The sequence below is a fragment of the Halictus rubicundus genome, chromosome 4, assembly GCF_050948215.1.
Source record: "Halictus rubicundus isolate RS-2024b chromosome 4, iyHalRubi1_principal, whole genome shotgun sequence".
NCBI classification, from domain to species: domain Eukaryota; kingdom Metazoa; phylum Arthropoda; class Insecta; order Hymenoptera; family Halictidae; genus Halictus; species Halictus rubicundus.
In genome coordinates, this window is record NC_135152.1 from 18,287,408 (window position 1) to 18,307,948 (window position 20,541).

A 20,541-nucleotide genomic window follows, 5' to 3' on the forward strand; every position below is an offset into this window, starting at 1 on the left:
ATATTAATTTAAGAATACACCAACAGAATTTCTAGATTGATGGAAATAAATGTAGCTTCTCTGTATCTTGCAATCCATGCACGCAATTTTTATTTCGCATAAAAATCTAGTCATAAGAATCACCGTAATCCTATAAAGAAAGAAAATTAATTTTTATTTGTCTGTTTGCTGCAGGGTGGGGTAGACAATTTTTATTTTACATAACGATTCACAGTTTAGTCACGACAACCGCTATACGCAAAAGCTCCATAACAGTTGACTGTTATCGCTGTGACAGTTTTCCTGGTCGGCAGCATCTGTTTTCGAAGAACACGGTTTCTAGTGTGGCGGAGCCCGGGGATATGTTACAACAAATACAAAATTCGAACGACGTTGTTCGTGTTCGAAAGTGCGGCAGAATTAATGGCAACGAGCCATACCGTTCTTCAATTAAGTCGCTAGTAAAACGTCCTCATAAAGTCGAGTCGACACTGTCAACGCGCAACGTTCCCTCAGTTTACTGGACGTCTGCGTAGCGAGCTACGATTTGGATTAGGACGGGCAATGTGAGAGGGCAATAGCGCGGCATCAAACGCAATGATTGGTAATTCAATGCGGGAATCGCGAGCTGTTTTGTCGTCCTCTAAGCAGATTCTGATGCTTATTCGAGTAGTCAATAGTTCTCTCACATCTTCCACGTGCGCATTCCGCGCTCGTATTTCCCGGAACACGAGCATAATTCTGCAGAACGATTTTCATGGAACGTGCTACACGATTCTATTAGATCGTAAATTAAGTTTTCCCGCTGTTCTACTTCCTCCAACTTACGAGAAAGAATTCGGAGTCAAATATGCAAGAACTTGAGTTACAACGTGATACTTAAAATTTGCAGCTGTTAGACTAACGTATGGCCGTTACAGTGTAAAATGAAATTTTTATTATGTGTGTGCAGAAGTTTTAGTCTTGTCCCATCGGTCTTGTATAATTATTAGACTGCGGATTTCGATCCGTGCGATGCGTGATGTGTCACTTATAAGAATGATAAGTTCATACTGTTCTCGTTACAAGCCTAAAATGGCGTCGCGCGAAGACCGACGGATACGTAATCCCGGGGAACTTTTGTTTTTCCTTGTGTCGGAGGTATAAACCGGATTACAATGTTGGCGTACATCTTCGTAACATTATCACGGGTACAATGCAACATTAAACGACGGTAAAATTCAAACATTTCACTGGAAACATGCTGTTCGCCGCGCAACCCCGTAAAGCAGACGGTGTAATATAAAGCGTAAATTTTACCTCGAACCATTACGTAACGCGCGGGATCTGAGACGTTGAATAATGAAGCAACAACAAATTCACGGAGCTGTTTAACCATTGAGAACGTCCGGCGTACTTGGCCACGTCCACGAGGATGAAACGAAAATATCCTTGCGCATTCGGCGAAATAACAGAGACAAGCGACATAGAACAAAGGCACACCGAAAATCCAAACATTCCCGCCCGTATTTTCCTAAAGTTAACGCGAGGCAAATATCGTCCTTTCCTGACCGCGCGATTCTTTCGAATTTAGGGGATCTTCTGGCCTGCAACGTCATTTTATAGGCCTTGGTTCGAAATTTTTGTAATGGCGTCAGATGGCGGTTTTGTACTTGGACTATACAATATAATTTTTCCAAGTCAAACTACCTAAAATTGTCGGAGTTATAGTTCCTTGAAGAGGGGCATATCGAAATAAGTGCTTTATCGGTTGACACGAAATGAAAAAATGAAGCAGAATTTTAATCAGTATGAATGTAGTTACGGCATGGACCAAAAGAAATAAATATCTCATTGTTTAACACATTTTTATGTGTATGACATATTTTTAAGGACATGTGCTTTAAACGAATCGATTTTTGCAAGGTTCTAGACCAGGAGACCCCCTTAACTGTGAAAAAGTGTTCTAATTACGAACCACCGGCGAAATTGAGCTTTAACGAATGGTGCTCGGGCCGAGTTTCATTTCAACGCTAGCATCGGAATTCTTCTAGGTGCTCCGGATACGCCGCTACCTCCAATTTCGATATCTATCGAAATCATCAAGTATGGGCATAACGTATGGCTCCCATCGGAAAGCCCGGTTATAACTGAGTCTCATTAGAACGGTATCGAGCAATTAACAGAATTTCTCTGGCGCGCATGCACAGATATTGCACGATGCTCCGAGGGGGTGTGCCGGGTTGAATGACGCGAGGGATTCTATTGCGTATAATCGCAGATTGTTGTCATTGAGTTACAAACGATATGGTTTTTAACGATTCGCGATTTTCCATTTTGCGAAACTGTTCGCTATACGGGGTGTTACATTTATATCGACCCTCTCGAATAGACGCTGCCGTGCAAAAGTCTGCAAGCAGTTTTTGGTTAAACAAGTAATCCTGTATTTACTCTTTCTCTTGCCTTTCTTGTGATGTATTTGTCCTTGTGATATTTTCGTTGAAGCTATTACCGTATACATTTAAAGCGTACAATATTGTGATTAAAATGACACTGAATACGATCTAATTTGAACTGTATTTAGTGGTTTAATTGACGGTATGTAGTGTGTACTATCACTGTCCTTTTCTATGTTCGGCGCTGTCGACGCGGTCATAAGAAAACTGTAGTCCTACACGATCTATGTCACAGTACAGGTCTGAGGATTGGGCTTCGATTTTACTGTATTCATCGATGGTCAAGCAGTTTTCAGTTATAGTCATTCCATTAATAGTACTGCAACAACATTAAATAGTTATTACAGTTAAGTTGTTATTTGTACTTATTATTTGTACTTTACTGTTAAGTTGTTTGCAATTATTTCTGTAGAGAAGTCACAGTTCATAGCTTGCCTGGGTTTCTTTTGATAGAACCGTTTTTTAATAAACAGTTCGACATAGCTTGCTTCCGTGGAACTTTTATTACACAGAATGTAAAAAGTTCCCGCGTTCTTCTACGTGTTTCGTTTACGGGAAGAATGTCTAGTCATAAACGCAAGAACTTAGGTTATGACGTAATACTTAAAATTTGGAAATGTCAGAGTCGTGTATAACAAATTAAACTTTTAATTGCGTGCAGTTTCCTTTAAACATCACCGTTTCCACCGAAGCAATTTCCACGTGGTTCTGCATATACATTTTTTCCAACTCAAAAAATTGTTTTCCTCAGATTTATAGGGACAGCAAAATAAGGAAGCAAGCGTCCATAGAAAACACGAATGGAACATTTCCAAAGTTCTCTTAGGAATGTTATTTGTGATATGTTCCACGCGTAATTTCAAAGCGATTTTAATTTCAATTATTATATTTATTCCTTTTATTAATACAGAATTTTTATATGTTAAATTGAATTTTTTAATTTTTTCATGCCTACCTAAATAGTTATGTTTGTTTAAAATTACTGCTGGAAATCGGACATTCCATCTCGGTGGTATTTTTAAAGAAATTCCACTAAAATAGTAAATTAGAGAGAACGTCCGATTCATGTTTGACTGACCCTCGTTTATTTGCAACATTTTCGGTGTCCACGATTTCCCAGTTGTGAGAGGAGTCTGATTTAAATGGAGCACTCTGTACATGACTGTATAAACGCTACTAAATTCAATTCGAAAACGAGATAGAGGGGTGGCGCTGGCTCGGACACGGACACGTGCAACAGAGATGTTTATTCAAGCTATAGTAACGCTCGTGAATAAGGACATCCCATCTCCTGCTTCATTATACCGTTTCGTTGCTTCATAAAGAAGGCTTTTCCTAGCACCGGTCGACGACTTTGATTTCCCATACATTTCGCTGCGATCTGTCGAGTTTTCTGAAAAATTTTAGAACTTTCGTGAGCGTCAATCATCGAGAGCTTCATTCAAACTATTTTATTTACGATATTAAAAGTTAAATGAAAAGAAATTAGATTAAAAGATGTATAAAGTATTGCAAGGAAACTCAAATCTTCTATTATAAATTGACAGTAGATAATTGCAATTAGTGTCAACGAACAATAAGTAAAACTTACAATTAATAAATAGCTGTTGTTACTCAAAAGATTGGAGTATAGTATGTTTTCAAAGTAAAACATTTCGTAAGTAGAAATATATAAAACAGCACTTAATTCTAACCAAAATTAATGAAAGTTTCAATTACAAAGGGTACTCCAAACTGCTAATCAGTATTGCACACACCGGTTAATTAATTAATTTACTATGACGAACGATATCTCTCATAGTTTCGGTAATATGTTGCGGCATCTAATTAGCAATTGTGCTGAAATAATGCTTTCTGATCTATTCGTGAAATGAAAGATGATCTAATTAACTGCTACATAATAATATTCGAATCATTTACAATACATAGATTAATGTTGTTTACACGTACACAACTGCCTGCTACGTAGCCTCGGGCGGCAACGTTAATTGTGCCAGCTATATCAATGTAGTAATTTAATAACTACATTCACGGAAATGCGATCTCATCTAAATTCGTTTAATTAAAATTAGCATTTGATGATATTTAAGATAAGCCAATGTTCCCAGTGTACCATGGAATTTTGTATTTTCTGAACTGAAATTCACAATTGCTGTGCATTCCAAATGCGTAAACAGTTTCATGGATTCACTGTAATACGGAATATAGTCTCACTCACTATTATCTCATCTATTATTTTTCCTTTTAACAAAACAAGAATTGAAGTCATCCCACAAAAATTTAAGTCATTCAGTTAATTAATAACGAAAAGGAGACTGAAAAGTTAGACTTTCAAATTTCTTGGAACGTGAGAAAGGGCATCTGAAATTCATAAAAATTCATAAAATTCATTATTTTCACATAATTATCGTGTTATAAAGTGGCTTAACTCTATTAAACACAAAAAGCTTGTGAATCTTAGAGCTCGGCCGTCCGAGTAACGCAGCGAATTCGTCAATAGAGGTTCAATTCAATTGAATGTATTCTATATGGAATATATTCAACGTTGTCAACAATTCATCCGTATAAAATTGGAAAGGCCAAAAAAATAAAAAAAAAGAAAAAGAAAAACGTGGCCGTTAGAGGACTTCGTTTCGGGGACACAAAAAGCGTGGCTCCACGAATGGATCTGAATAGACGCCGAGCGATAAAACTGCATTTAACCAAGTCAACTCGAAAATAACTCGCTCGCAGTCACTTCGCCGCGGCTGAATCGGAGATCGGGAAAACAATAGGGCCCATGTACCGTGTGTAACAACACCGTACAGGGCATGTGCATCGAGAGCAGTAATAAACACGGGTGCACATAGAGGCGCGTCCGTACTACGTCTGGCTGCGTTTACGTAGCGAGCATGAAAGCGCAAGCTGCCTTGGCTCGATCATTAAGATGAATTGCCTGGTTGATTAATCGCTTGCCGTTTGCTGTTGACGCGGTTCACTTCGCGACCGAGCATAGGCCCCCCTTTCCGTCGCAATTTGTCAATTTACAATTATTGTCCGCGTGCTCGGCCAGTGTCCGATGCGTTGACGATATTGTGACGGCTCGGACCAGGGGTTCCGATGGGCTAACCTCGTAAATTTACGGTTTATAGGTCCACTATACTTTTCTATGCGCGGACATACCATTTGCATACGGTGGACCAAATATTTACGGGGACACCACGATTTATAAATATATAGTAAGGTAAACAAATAGAAAAGGGAACTCCTCATCGATTTCAATAACCTATGCGCAGACATATTGTTTGCATAGACTGCACGAAATATTTACAAGGACACTATGATTCACGAAGATATAGTAAACAAATAGAAAAGGGAACTCCTCACCGATTTCAATAACCTTGGCAATAACCTATGCGCAGACATGCCGTTTGCAGACAGTGCACGAAATATTGACAAGGACACTATGATTCACGAAGATATAGTAAGGTAAACAAACAGAAAAGGGAATCATCGATTTTAATAACCTTGACGTATGTTGTCGAGGTCATCTATGTGGGCGACTTTTCCCTATATGTACACCGTACACGTTACCGCCGCTCGGCCATAGTTGTCGAGATATTCGCAACCTAATGCTTGTCGATACATGTTTAAAATTTAACTAAATGACTTTAGTTTTTTTTTTTGAGATGTCGGAAGGATTACTGCACAGAGAATGAGGTTATACGTAATTAAAATTAACGTGTATTATCATTTATACTTCTTTAAACGTGAAGTAATGATAATAATGATACGACGAGACGTGCATGTTACTAACAATGTTCTTGCAGTGTATCTATATTGTGAGAATACATTGAAATGCCGAGGAAGGCTAGAACACTATAGAACTGTTAACACGTTATCCGTTATGTCAATCATTCGTGATCGACGCTGAACTTTCCACTCACGCCGCGTCGATCATTCTCGACGGACATGAGTTCCTCCAACCAGACTGTTCAGATTTGTAACTGTGAGCACTTACGTCTGCATACGACGATCACTGAATAAAATAAAGGAAGAGGCCCATCAAATGAAATTTACGTCTCGGAAACTGAGTTAACGAATTGCGAATTATCATTCGTCGACCGTTACGATAAATTTCAGTAGTAATTCATTTAAGACTCAACAATAAAATCATACAATAAAGTCGAATCTAGTCAATTTGTTGTTCGGTGCTTCTAATGTTAAAAATAACAAAGTTACTGGTTATTTCGAAACCTGGGGTAAGCATATTGTCCACTTCATGAGAAAGTTGAGCGGACGTTGGCTAGCTAACGCGCGTAGAAAAATTGACAACAATAGTGTGGCAAATTCAAAGCAACCCGCATTTTGGTAACTGAACGTAATAGCTACACAGAAGGACAGTATACGCATCAACATGCAATATGCCCGGGTACTAGCGAAGTTTACCAGGCCCTGTGGAGATTTACATTGGAATTCAATATCCTATTGACTCGTGATGTTGAAACGAAATGAATACGTATGGACACGGGTTACTATGCGTACATATACGTGCGTCAATCAGCTTTCAAAAGAGAATATTTCGCTGAACGAACACACTGAATTCACATTACATCGCATCGAAAACTCTAAACTGGTTTAATCTTCTCCCGCGCGAAAAATATCATACAACGGAAAAACTACAGTTTCGAAGCTAAACAACATATTAGACTTCGCAAAATAACAGCACAGGCGTTTCCCGAATGCGCCGTTAATTATCCCAGATTTGAATATTGAGTAGCTTCATTGTCAACGGGGTGAACATTGAACAGGATACCTTGATAAATAGTTAACGCGAAATTAATTGAATCGATTATAAAATAGAAGTAGTTAAATAGAATATCGATTTTCATCGAACTTTCGTCCCGGCCGCCGCGAAGGGACGCGGAACGAATGTTCGCGGGTAAAGTTCCGACGGCATTTAGGGACGGCGTTATAGCCTTCCTGCATAACCATGCCCGATCGAAAATTTGCAAATTCATCTGTCGAGGTTCCGTTAACGAAGACAGTCTGTCGAATGAACTTTATCCGATGACGACTAACTTTTAGCCGGGGCCTCTGATCAATAATTCATTCGCATCATCGTGGCCGCGTCAGACGTCGAACGAACGATTCCACGAGTCGACGGACGCATTTGAATTTCGTGAATTTCTCGATCGGGAAATTCCGCGAGCCTCGGGATATTCAATCACGAGCCGGCAACTTGCACTTGTCACGAACTTTCAAAATTTCTGTCGCGGCTTATCGTTCGCGGCTCGCCGAGGACCGTCTTCCGTCTACACAGAGAACTCGACGCATCTTCCTCGCCTGTCGTTTTTCATCTTCGCGGCGAAAACATTCCCCGCGACGTTATTTTCCATGACAATGGCGCGGTTCGTCTGTAAAATTCTGCCTTTTAAACTGGATCGGAAACTATCCGACTGGCCGAGCTTCTGTAACAAAGTTCAAACGAATCCACTTTCCAATCCCATTTGTATCACTTCTCGAGGGCCTCGAGAACCTCCGCATTTCTCGTTTGTTTATTAACGATATTCCTGGCACATTTTTACCTAGTCGTTGTTTACCCTTGGAGGATTTTCCAGGTAATTGGCACTGGAACTAGTCGAGGTGTCTGCGGCATAATCTTTTGTGCAAGTTACAAGTAGACGTTTATTGAGATTTAACACTGCTTAAGAATTATACAAGCTTAACAAAAGTCAAGTACAACAATTATCTCATATTTTACGCAGTTATTATTTTTCATTTCTGCGATTTTTATTTAAATTCATTACGTACTCAAAAGGTATGCTAACATATTGTTTGAACTTTCCTTTTTGCATATTGTAAGTACAGCTTTGAGAAAAATACGTACAAACTACATAACGTATCAATTTTCTTCAGCGCGGGACAAATTGATACATATCTATTTTTTGTTATATTTTTTAATTGTACTTTTTTGTATTAATATATCTTAATACTGTCACTTCGTATATATTTTATTATGTTTGTACATTTCGATATTTCTAACAAAATTGAATGGACAAAAATTGTGAATACATAAGAAGAATTTAAAAATACTGTTACATTTGTTTGAACTTATCAAAATTATTAAGGGAAGTAGTATGGTTTCGCTTAACTTCTATTTCCCATGATCGACTCGAACAATTTAATAAAAATTTATTATCAATAAATAATCAATTTTTATTTTACGTAAAGGTCCACAGTGTACAATAAAAATTGTGAGCACGAGGAACACTGATTCATCGCAGTTTATTCGAGTACTTTTAATTACAGTTAAACAAAACATATTTTGTCGGTTAAGAGGAATATTTCGATTTTTTGAAGTAAAATTTCTTTTGGATGACGTTTAAAACAAGTATCTCCAAATTAAACAGAGTGGATGGCTGAATTCAAGGACCTGCCAACGCTTTAATTCGAACGCAAAAGTTCCTGTGGAAGCACTACAGTAATATTCTAAATGGTCAAGGTAAATGAAATACAGTAGGAGCCAACCTTATCCAAATACCCATTTCAAATACCCTGTCCAAATACCCTAATATCCGAACATCTTACAATTCGGTCGTGCCTTATCTAAACAGCGTCCAACAACAGACGCCTCCTTTACTTGCAAATGTACAGTGTAACTTCGCTTGACTAAAGCCAATAGTAATGACAAAAATGTACACAAAATTTCGTATGCAATGAAACAATTGATTAAAGTGATTTTGATGTGCGCCAGTCTCAATTTTCTGAACTGTAAAATTTTCTTCGAATCTTTGTTTGAATTCATTAAAGTCCGACGAAGTAAAAATTTTATCAAATATCAAAAATATTATTATATAAATCAAGCAAGTCGTTGTATAGTAATAAAATGTATAGTAATATAGAAAGTGGTAAACATAAGGAAAAAATGCAGTTCCATTGTTTCGCATGACCAACAAAACACTACATAATCATCTTCAATACTTACAGTATCCTTCGAGAAATTGAGGTGATCAATTTTTCGAATGGAACGCTGTATGTTTTCACCATTTCAACAAAAGTACAATTATAACACGAACACCCTGTACAACAAAAGTTAGTCAAATAAGTAGCTATTATTTAAATAGTGAAACAAACGTAATATCGTGATAGACATCAGTGGAAATTGGCTCCATTATCCACAAACATCTTTATCCGAGCGCCATTGTCACCCTACTGATCCGGATTCGAAAAGCTTCGTAGAAGGTTCCACAGGGAAACGTATCAAAGACACTCATTCGTACCCACCGCGTAACGTCTTTCCCGAAAAATTTCTATAGAAGGACTGCCAAAGGAAAAGCCAGCATACCGTGACGTATGCGAAGGGGGGCACCGGAAGGAAGCTCATTTCCGGAAGTCGAGGTGTGTTCTGCAAAGCTCTTCCTCCTCCTCGCGTTCCCCTTTCTTTCCTCACCGGCGGCCTTGTAAATCTCCGAAATATGTATTATCTCGGCTCTAAAAGCGCGCCCGGTACTGTGAAATTGTTTCCATCCACCCACGACGCCTCGCAGAAAACTGTACCAAGCTCCCGCAGTCTTCTTCTGTTTCGTGGCCGCGCCCTCCGATTCGATGCCGAATGAGAGCGAGAGAGAGAGAGGGGGGAGCGAGAGAGAGAGAGAGAGAGAGAGAGAGAGAGAGAGAGAGAGACGCGCTGTTAGTTCCCCATGAATTTCCACCGAAAGAAACTTCCTCTTTGTTTTATTTTAATTTGCATGCAAACGTCCCGCCGTCTAGTGTTTATATGGAAATTGCCTTTTATCTTATCGCCATCGCGTCACGGAGTGGCATTTTTAGACTACCTCCCGCGCCGATGTTCCTTTTTCCGGGACGGAAATATGCTTCCGCGCGAAGAAACGCCTTTATCTTCGCTCGTACATATATTTTTTTTACCCACCTTTAAATCGTGCTTCTTCCGCGATTCGGGAGAGTGTACTTTAAGATCGCGCGAACGGTATAAAATGGAGGAAATGGCGCCGCTAATGAATATTCAAGAGTATGTACAGGTTCGAAGAAAGATTAGCCAATTTCATGCACACGGGCGCCGAAAAATATTTAATCGGGCGTTCGTTGAATTTGTAATTCGATTCACGGCAATGCCTCGATATACGTGTCAGAGATGTGTACGATATTTGTGACAAAGTTATCCCCGAAGTAAAATGCCTTGAGCGACCTAGAAGCTTGCTCGCCGACATGATAAGGGATTAGATATATCGACGAGACAATGCTTATCCAATAATTACTTTTTTTTATGGTACTGTTACCAACATATTCGTGGCATTTTTTAACTGAATAAACGAGTAAAAATGATCCAAATTGTGTCGTGTTTGGTGTCATTTCAAACAGAAGAATGTCACAAATATAATGATAAAAGTTTCATAAAAAGAAGATTGACAGTAGAAAAATTGAATCGTCGAATTAGTATTGTCTCACCGTTATCAATGTTTTGATCACTTGCTATCCTGTGGCACACTTAACACGTGCATTACCATCATTCGTTTCATTACCAATCTTTATGATATGAAGTTGCAGTACTTTATTAAATTATGAAATACGAGGAAAAACAAGGAAAGATAATTTTTTAAACATGACCCAGTGCATTATGAATATTTCACAACAACATCCATGAAATTAATGTGACAATCTTTGCGCGTTGCGATTGTGTTCGCCACGTGCGCGACGCTGGTAATGAATGTGTTCATAATTAATGTATGAAAGTACGATGTTAAGTTTAACTCTGAACTTTTGTCTGACAGATTATACGCACAGAGAGATAATGTTCTTTGTTTACAATAAAGCTTCTGATATTTTAACTACTAATTAGAGCCGACTGTGGCCGTTTCAGATAATCGTGGTAAATGTAATTTCGTTCCTCTGTGCCCTGCTCATTCTCATGTAAAAATAAGGGGACAGTGGGAAACCTACTGTTTACTGCAGACAGCGTTAATTGCAACATATGTAAACGTTCTCTTCCGCGGTGCAGTAATACTACTACTCGGCAAAATTTTATTCTGGTAAGGGACAAAAATTAAGAATAACAAATAAAGTTTCGTTCGAGTGGAATTGTATTTGATGCAATAAACAGGCGAGAGAAAAAAATGGACGTCAGCTGTATTGGACAGTGTCACTTAATTTTACTTCACTCTGTAAGTATACGTATGATTCAACTTCAGAGAGTTTATACGGTCATCTAGCATAAATAATTCTTAAATTTGAGAATTGTGTAATAAATGATTCGATCTAATGAGATATTGTCATATAGGTATGTTACGTGCGCTTTTATTTTGGTTGTTGTTATTATAACATTTGTATAATATTTGCTAAAAGTTACATGTATTTTGTGATTAGTTATTGACACGACTCTGAAATACGAAGACATCTATCGTTTCATGTATTGATTTTATACTGTGCATATCCTTCGCATCGTTCTATTAAATTCATTCTCTATGTTCCCAAAACTTCATCAACATTAACGAACAGTGCCGGCTTTGTCGTGAACAGTCAACGTGAAAAATGAAATCTTTTATTCACCGTCACAGAAGCTATGCGAGTATACACGTAGTTCACTCTAGTATGTTAAAAGTAGTTCAAGTTTTAGTGGAATATTTGTTTCCTGTTTCTGCCGGTTTCCGAGCTTGCGCTTTAGAAGTCAAAATTTGCTGAACGGTTTTAGCTTTGAAACTTGAATTTTTGTGTCCAAAAAATACGCAGGTATTACACAATTTCATTAAAAAAAAAAAAAAAAAAACAGAATGTGTCATTCTACGCCTGTTAGCACCTCTAGCACAATAACATATGTCGGCTTGTACAACCATATTGATTTTTCAGTTGGAGTGTGTAGTTTCCGTGTAAAGTGGATAAAAAAATGGTCAACAGTTGTTGGCACTGTTATTCAATTGTTCTTCATTTTGTTTATTTTTAAAACAACTGTCGTTATCCATTTTGTTTCTTTTAAAACAATTGAACGATTCTCACAAATTGTGTTGTTTATGTTGGATACGTTTCACTTGAAATGTTTTTCATAATTTTCGATGAAATGCACAGCTCTCGATTAAAGGTGAAGAATAAATATGACATTTTTGCAAAACAAACCATTAATATATTTTTACGGCGTTTAATATATTTGTAAGATAATTTCTAGTCAATAATATATTGTCAGTCAACGTACTAATACATTTTTAAATTAGACATATTAAAGACGACAAAATGTTCACAGATATTGCAAGAAACTAGTCCGAAATATTCGAGTGAAATAATTTACCAAGAAAATAAATGGCTCTATTCGTTACATAAAACATAATTATTCGCGTAAAATAATTATTTCTTACCAACTGTACAAGAATGTGATTATTGCATAACGGCCGCCATTCCTTCAAATGTACAAACATTTTCATCAGATATTACTTGTTCACGTCGTTATTCTTTCTTTCCTTCGTTAAGAGAGATTGCAATTTTATAACAAATTAGAATAACAAATAATGATTCTTTCTGTTCGTCATTTATTCCCAAATAATGGTGTACGTAAAATGCATAGCTAACGGCAACCGTTGCACGTGCTCGTGTGCAGTTACTCGATGCAAATCGACTTAATGCTTCGTGAGCTGTCTCAGTGACACTATCTTTCTGCAGTTTGGCAACGGTAAGATTCGATTCCAGTTGTGTGCAACTATCTGGGCCCGGGTTTTGGTAGGAACTATCGGTTTCTTGGTTTAATTGCAAGCCGCAGTGATGCGGATACTTGTTCATGACAGAACTTTATCGTGGTCGTGCTGTATGGAAGGAACAGCGTGAATTCTGGGGAAGTTCATAACAGGGTTGACAGTTCGCAAGAAGCTCGAAATGCACTGTTTTCGATAGATGATGGCCGCTAATTGTAAGCTGCAGACTTTGCACAGTATGGACCATCGAACGTAACCACTTTGATTTTGTTGGATTTTTCGGGGTTGTTTTCAAGGATACCATTAATTTTTATATATGGAAAACGCGATATGTCTGCAATGTTCCATTTTGGTGAAAAAAGACAGGAAAAATGAAACGTCATCGTTAGACTATGGACCCCAATGTATAATAAATATTTTCCACTTCAATTCCAACAAGAAGTTGCTAAATAGATATTTATTCCCTTTCTTTCTAATTTTAATGGTTTCAAAATAACATAACAGCATGCTTGAATTTTTCTCGTGTCTTTACTATTTTAATGTACAACTATTCGCTTTCGTCAAAAATGCATAAATTTCGCAGTCATAATCATCACTTTGAAGGTCCTTTGACATAGTAAGATTTAATAACACTATATGCAAAGTGTTCAACAATAGTCAAAAGAACATTATAGCTAGTGATTCTCCATACCATAAAATCATAGCATTCAAATTGCAAACTATTTATTCTTTCTTATGTTTTTAAAGATCAATCTTTATATTTTCCTCCACTTTATACCAAATATTTTATACAAAAAAGTTTTTCGCACAATTACGCATGAATAGAAAAAAAAATGATTGAATGAGAATTTTCTAATTGATTTAAAATTACACATTAATTTGTGAGACACGTCGTTACGGCTGACACGCTTGCAAGAGTAATCACGAGCCTTGAAATGTCCCTAATCGAGCCAGCACCCATAGGACACGTCCGTTGGTTATGCTAAATCATAATTGAAGGTCCAGATGCCAAGATCAAAGGATCGAGAGCGGTGCTTTGATGAAGGATCGTGTATCGACGCACTCGAACCGATTAGCATCCGGACGTTCTAACGTCGGCCCACTTAACGTAATTGCTAATCCCTGCGAACATAGATCTCCGCGTGCCAACCTAATCCGTTCACCTATCCACGAAGGCAGAGACTTTCGCTTAGCCACCACTAAGAAGATTCGACGAATATTCGCCTAATTCAAATTTGGTAAATCCCATCTGACCCGAATTTGCTTTTATTGGTGCCGAGTACTCCAACATCTCGATTTTCTGCTATTCGAATGTTCTTCTGGCACAGGTTCATTTTTACTAACCCTTTGACGCACAGTGACGTGTCAGATACGTCATGTGCTTCCTATACTATTCTGCACATTGCATTAACGTACATAAAAGTCACACAAAATCAAAACAATTTATGCGGATCTTTGTGTGTTTATAATAAATATATTGCGAATTTTTATGCAAAATAAAGTTTATCATACCTCGCAGATCCTAATAAAATTTCATTTACTTAATAGATTGTACTAGAAATTGATTTTCAAGGTTGGTCAACAAATGTTAGTCATGGGGTTAATGGGTTTCTTCATGGTCTATAAAGCTGAGAAAGTGTCCAGAATCCTTGACCCCTTGGACGAAGGAACTTGGGTCCTTCTTGACCCACAAAATAAAAATCACCATTTTACTGCTCAGTTTCTGGAAAATAATTGGAATTGGCAGCTGTGTCATTAAGGGCAATAGAAAGACGGACGGTGTTCAGAAAAAGTACCTTGAAAAATCTGTTGAGAAAAATCGGAAAATAACGTTGTAAATAATACCGAGGAATACCACTCGCATAGTTACCAAAATGATCCGTCGTCCGAGAGTTAAGTATTAATCGTTGTTGCAAGCAAACATCTTATGTTTACAACTTGTAATGTCTTCTGGAAGAGTTAGCAATTCTTCTGAAAGTGTTGGCAAGCATTTAGTGAAGTTCCAAGCGGGAATTCGGGTGTTTCGAATTCTTGGGCGCGAGACTCACGCCCTCGACGTATTAATGGTTTATCGATTATCACGCCCTGCCGTTTTCGCAGCTTCAATGATATCTAAACGATCGAAGTTCAGGCGATAGCGTCGCCAGGTATCCAAAGTCACTTGTAAGTGGAAATGATAACCTTTTTTCTTTCGTTGCATTGTAACGTGCGATATTAATGTTACACACGGCTTTGCAGATTTTATCGTAAAACCATATCGGCGCGTTGTGCAGATAAGAGTGAACCAAACGAAATATAACATTTTGAAATATGAACATATAAATTGCACCGCCGAAAAGTTAAATTTATATTTATTTATTTTGTTTTCAATGCACGTATGTGAAAATTTCAATTTATTGCCTTGCAAGTTCTTTTTTATTGGTGCCTGAAGTGTGCTAATATTTGTCCCTGTGATTGTTTTATTGAAGTTCTTAATTAACGAAAGTGGCGTCGTACAAAAAGATTAATTCAGTGTTTGTTCGTATGCTTTTTATCACATTATCGTAATATAGTTATGAATTCAAACAATCTTGTCGACACAATTTAAAAAATGGCGATAGTTTAAAATAATATGTAACTTCTTTCGGGGCCAGGCATTTCTAATCTATCCGACTGTTAATATAATAATTTGCGATAGAGATGAAATAGTATTAAATTTAAATAAAACAGGAACTGCATGCGGCAGCAAGTTTTGACAAAAATACAGCCTTTCCCTGGCAAGGACTAACACAAACAGATGACCCTACAGAGGGGGTGGAAAACCTACTAAAAAGTCAAGTGAATGGAAGTTTCACTCCCAGCTCAAGAGAACTGTACACTATGTATACAAGGGCTGTTTGTTTCAAAAAGCATGGAAAAGATACTTGGGAAAACAGGAGGAACTTGGTACAAAGACAAGGGGTGTGCCTCGCGACTTGTTGCATCATTTACATTTTGCTGGACTTTCTAATCGTGAAGGGAGACGTTAAGTGAAATACAATGGCAGTCGTTGTCTTAAAATTCAATAAGACTTATGAAATCAACAAACCCCTTAGAGGGGGCATCCGAGTGCAAAGAGTTAAGATATTACAAGACTGGCCTTATCAAATTTCAAGGAATTGTTAACGCAAACGTTTAAAATATATTTTATCGCGTATTTAATCAATACTCGATCACCCGAGTCAGAACGTAACAATCTATTTCAATTGAAAAGCTATTTAAGTGGAGAAAGCTATTTCCGGTTGGATTACCCAGAGGAGGACAACAATTCTACAACGGTTCTCTTCTGAATAATTGGTTCCGTCTTAGAAATGTCGTAGATCTCCTTCCATTACAGACTTGAGTTACGTCACATACAATTACAGGCTTGAGTCGCTATACTGTGATGCCAATTCCTTCCTCCATTCACTATAGAGGAAGATATATTTGCAGATCGTGTAACACAGTGAATTTTCGATATATGTCAACAACACGGCTCTTGCCAGCGTCGTGTATCGTCGAGGACGCATGCTTGAGCCGTGTTATGTTTACGGCGACCGAGGCCTCTCGAGCTTCGCCCCTCACAATTCCGCGACGTTTATCATCCAGGCCTTGGCGACATATATAGAGAAATCACTGTGCTTAATTAATTAAAAAAAACTTTACTTTGCCACCGATTGCGTTCTTTGCTAATTGGTCGTTTTAGTTCGTCCCACGAATGGGGTTGAAATCCGGTAAATGATGTGATGTAATTTTGGATATACAGGAAATATTCCCTTATAGCGCGAACCTTACGTTTATGATCGGTATCTTACTTCGGGGTGTTGTCACGTCAGAGATGTAATAAAGTCGCGGGGTGTAGACATTGATTGACGTTGGTATAGAAGAATTCGTTGATAAAGTGGAGCCGGTAATGGTCCTTCGATAATCGAAGTTCTCCCTGTTTACAGGTAAATCGACGGGATTGGTGACGACCACGAGGGTGACACACGCGACACCGGCGGCTCTTTATGCGCATGCAGCCAGCCGTTACTGGGAGGATGACGGCAAGGTGCCACCTGCTGCGCGAACCTCTTGCAAGGACATCGCACGTCAGCTGCTCGAGGACGAACCTGGCCGTAACATAAACGTACGGGATTATATTTTAGCTCAACCGGCTTTGTCTACACCAGTCGCAGATTCTCCGCGCAGTCTTTACATCTGTCTTTGTGGCTCACGTGACTCGATACGTGCAGTGGTTCCTAAACTATCCGCAGAGACGGCGATCACATGTGTGAAATATTTTAAGCTAATCTGAAGATAAAAGTCCAGAGCTATGCACTGCAGTGTCTGCTTTGCTTTTGAGTTATCGCCCTCTCGTCGCATGTTAAATTGACGGGGAAAGTACAGCACATTTGGAACACCAGTTTGTTTAAGAGAAGTCAACTTTAACGGCTACACGTGGAAACGAATGAGCCGCTTAATGCGAAAGTGGTGTAAGTCAATGTTTACCATTTTTAAGTGTAATATAATTTTAGAGTGTCTTATCGAACGTTTACGTAATTCCTCATTATTCAATAATCAACTGTCTCGACTTGCACCATTTTCGCAAATGGCTCACATAAATGTTTGTAATAATCATAGGGAAAGTTAATGAACTAGTGGAAAAACAATAAGTATCTAGAATATTTGACTCATTTAATCGAGCATCTTCTTAGGATGTGTTTGATTAAGTGTGTCAACTATACTACTCCTTTAACTATCGAAAAAGAAACAGTCTGCTTTCGAATGACACTTGCTATAGTTGGCAGTCGTGCTTCAATAGAATATCTGAATTTCTTTACAGTTTTTCAATATTCACATAATCATATCAGATGCACGAGTACATTTTGAATGTACAGTTCAGCGACATTTATGAAAATTTTTCGTTATGTGGTGATACAGAAAATTTAAAATATAATATCCAATCTTAATGCTGAGTTATAGTAGAATTTAAACATGCAGCAATTATTATTCTAGTTTCATTAAATTTCACCGACAGCCTCTCTCCACTATCTGTTCACTTATTTTTAATCTCCGGCTGTAGGTTTGAACGTCAAATTCGATGTCGTATTTTCTAAAACCGTGCATAGCAATACTATATATAATTTAGTAAATGCATCTGTACGTGAAATGTAGTTCATGAACTATTCAACGAACTAAATGTACAGTAATTGATGTTCTTAAATAGAATATGAGATGTGGAATTCAATCGAAGTAGCTACAGAATACTGTGTGGGATGTACTATCATAACTGGTGGTCCAGTGCAATTCAAAATATTCGAAATACAATCCGAGGCTTCGGTGCAGCCGATTGCTTGCACCACAGCTTATTTGATTCCCTTAAAGCTGAAGCAATTATACAGAGTCGTTGCCAATTATACAGAAATTATACAGAACCGTTTTCGGCTCGTAAAAATGATTTGAACAATGGAATAAATGTTTCTTTCGCAATTAATACAGACGGATTTTATTTTGCATAAAAATTCACAGTGTAATTGCAACTTATGCACTCGGTACAAGTCTAAGTAATATTACGGGAAAAGGAGAATAATATCTCGACCCTGGTCCCGACGTAATGGGCGAATCGAAGTTGGATCGAAAAGGTCAGGAAAACTTCAACCTCAATTATTGGAAGTATAAGAAAAGAATTGACTAAAGACTGAAATCCGCTTAGACGGAAATCCCAATTGATAGCATAAAGTAGGAAATGACTTTCTTGATACTTACAGAATCAATTTCTGTGCTTGCTCGTATTATAATACAATAGCACTATTGCAGTACTCGTTGCTCTAATGCACCATGTCCATAGTATGAATTTCTAATTTTTCTTTCTGGCTGAAAGTTCGCCCACTGTCTGTTCTAAATACTATCAAATTATTTGTTTGATTACATAGTGTGTGAAAACCCACTTAACAGGACAAGGAATAAGTTGCTCTAACTCGTATTCGACTCGAAATGTACACCACACTAAAACAATTGGAGAACATATATAAATTTACAAGAAAATATTTGCAAAAACTTGTATTTTGCATAAAGATCCGCAGCCCTGTTATCATAGATGGACGATTGAAAAAGACTAAAACTTTTGCATACTTTTAATCGATACGAGGTCTCTAGTGGCTCTATTATTACTTCAGCCTTGTACATTACATTATAGCAAACCTGGCTATTTCTAGATGATCAAAGTAAAGACTTAAATAGCTCGAATCCGCCTAATTCTTTTACTTGTTTCTTGAAGTTATTGCACAGCAACTCCGGCTGAAGAGCAACTCGTTATAGAAAGTGTACGGATAAAAAATGTTGAATTGATCAGAGAAGCGTTTCTTCGAGAACTCGCATTCAGTGGAAATCGCTTGCATAGATCAGATATATGTGACTGCCCGGAGGCGAAATTTTCGCGGCTGAATGGCGCGATTTGTGCATTACGGGGCCAATGCTTACGAGTATTTCATTCCCCTCGAAATCCTTTGTCCGACAGAAATCAATTTCTCAGCTCCAAGCAACGCTTTTTGAATGCAATACGTTTCCTTTTGTTTTCTCTCTTTTTTTTTTGCCCGTGTTTTAGGATATTACGCGCGCGCACGCACCGATATATCGACGATGAATTGCACAGTCAAACGGTGACGCTGATTTTCCAGTTTGGTCCGGTATTTCATCGACGATGCAAACGACACGATTTTAGTTTGGAATTTTTAACGTTTCACCTCCGCTGAATACATTTTGAAACAACGATGAATGCAATCCGTGCACCGCAAAATGGATACGCGGAATTGTTTGCCGATGCCTTTTTCCGAAAAATTTATAAATCGATAATATACGGTATTACGGATATCTGTTCTGTACTTTTGATAGCACTTTTAGTAGTACTTTTAGTACTTTTGATGGAGGCAGCGGTGAAATGTTGAACATTAATATTAGTTCGTGAGGTTGATAATGCAGTTTAACAAATTGTCTGTTTCGTTGGTGGAAGTGATTTCTGTGTATATATGTCAGAAAGGAATAAGTGAATCCCAAAATAGTGAAAATGTCAAAAGATATCAAGAAATTCATTATATTATTTATAACTAGACTGCGGATCTTCATGCAAAATAAATATTGTCCGCATCGAGTGCAAGAAATAGAAACCAAGTAGAATGTTGTTTCTTTACTTGTAAATTTTAATAGATGACGAATAGTATATTGCCATTTAAAATTTTTGAAATTCTCCTGCAATTTCAAATTTTATCCACTCAATTTTGTTATAAATGCATTAGAAATTTTTTAAGTACCAGTTTTCTATGCTGGTTAGTTGACTTTAATAGAGCGAAGCTAGCATTTTAGAATCTTCTTGAAAGATTGTTTTATGCCTTATCTTCTCTTTCTTCAGGTCACAACATTAATTTCCTAAATTTCGAGAAATTTGTTCGCGAAACAAAAGATTTACATTTAAATTTATA

At 37.7% G+C, this 20,541-nt stretch overlaps 2 protein-coding genes across 2 annotated transcripts in view; one reads left to right on the forward strand and one right to left on the reverse strand.

The window, feature by feature from the left end:
* The window catches only part of LOC143353697 (alkaline phosphatase), a 414,446-nt gene that overhangs the window by 320,612 nt on the left and 73,293 nt on the right, over positions 1-20,541 (forward strand). The window contains exon 4 of the mRNA XM_076787203.1: positions 17,035-17,213. Coding sequence (XP_076643318.1) covers positions 17,035-17,213 — 179 coding nt within the window. The remainder of the gene's footprint in view (positions 1-17,034; positions 17,214-20,541) is intronic.
* Positions 1-20,541, reverse strand: part of LOC143353694 (uncharacterized) — a 43,787-nt gene that overhangs the window by 16,996 nt on the left and 6,250 nt on the right. The window lies entirely within an intron of this gene.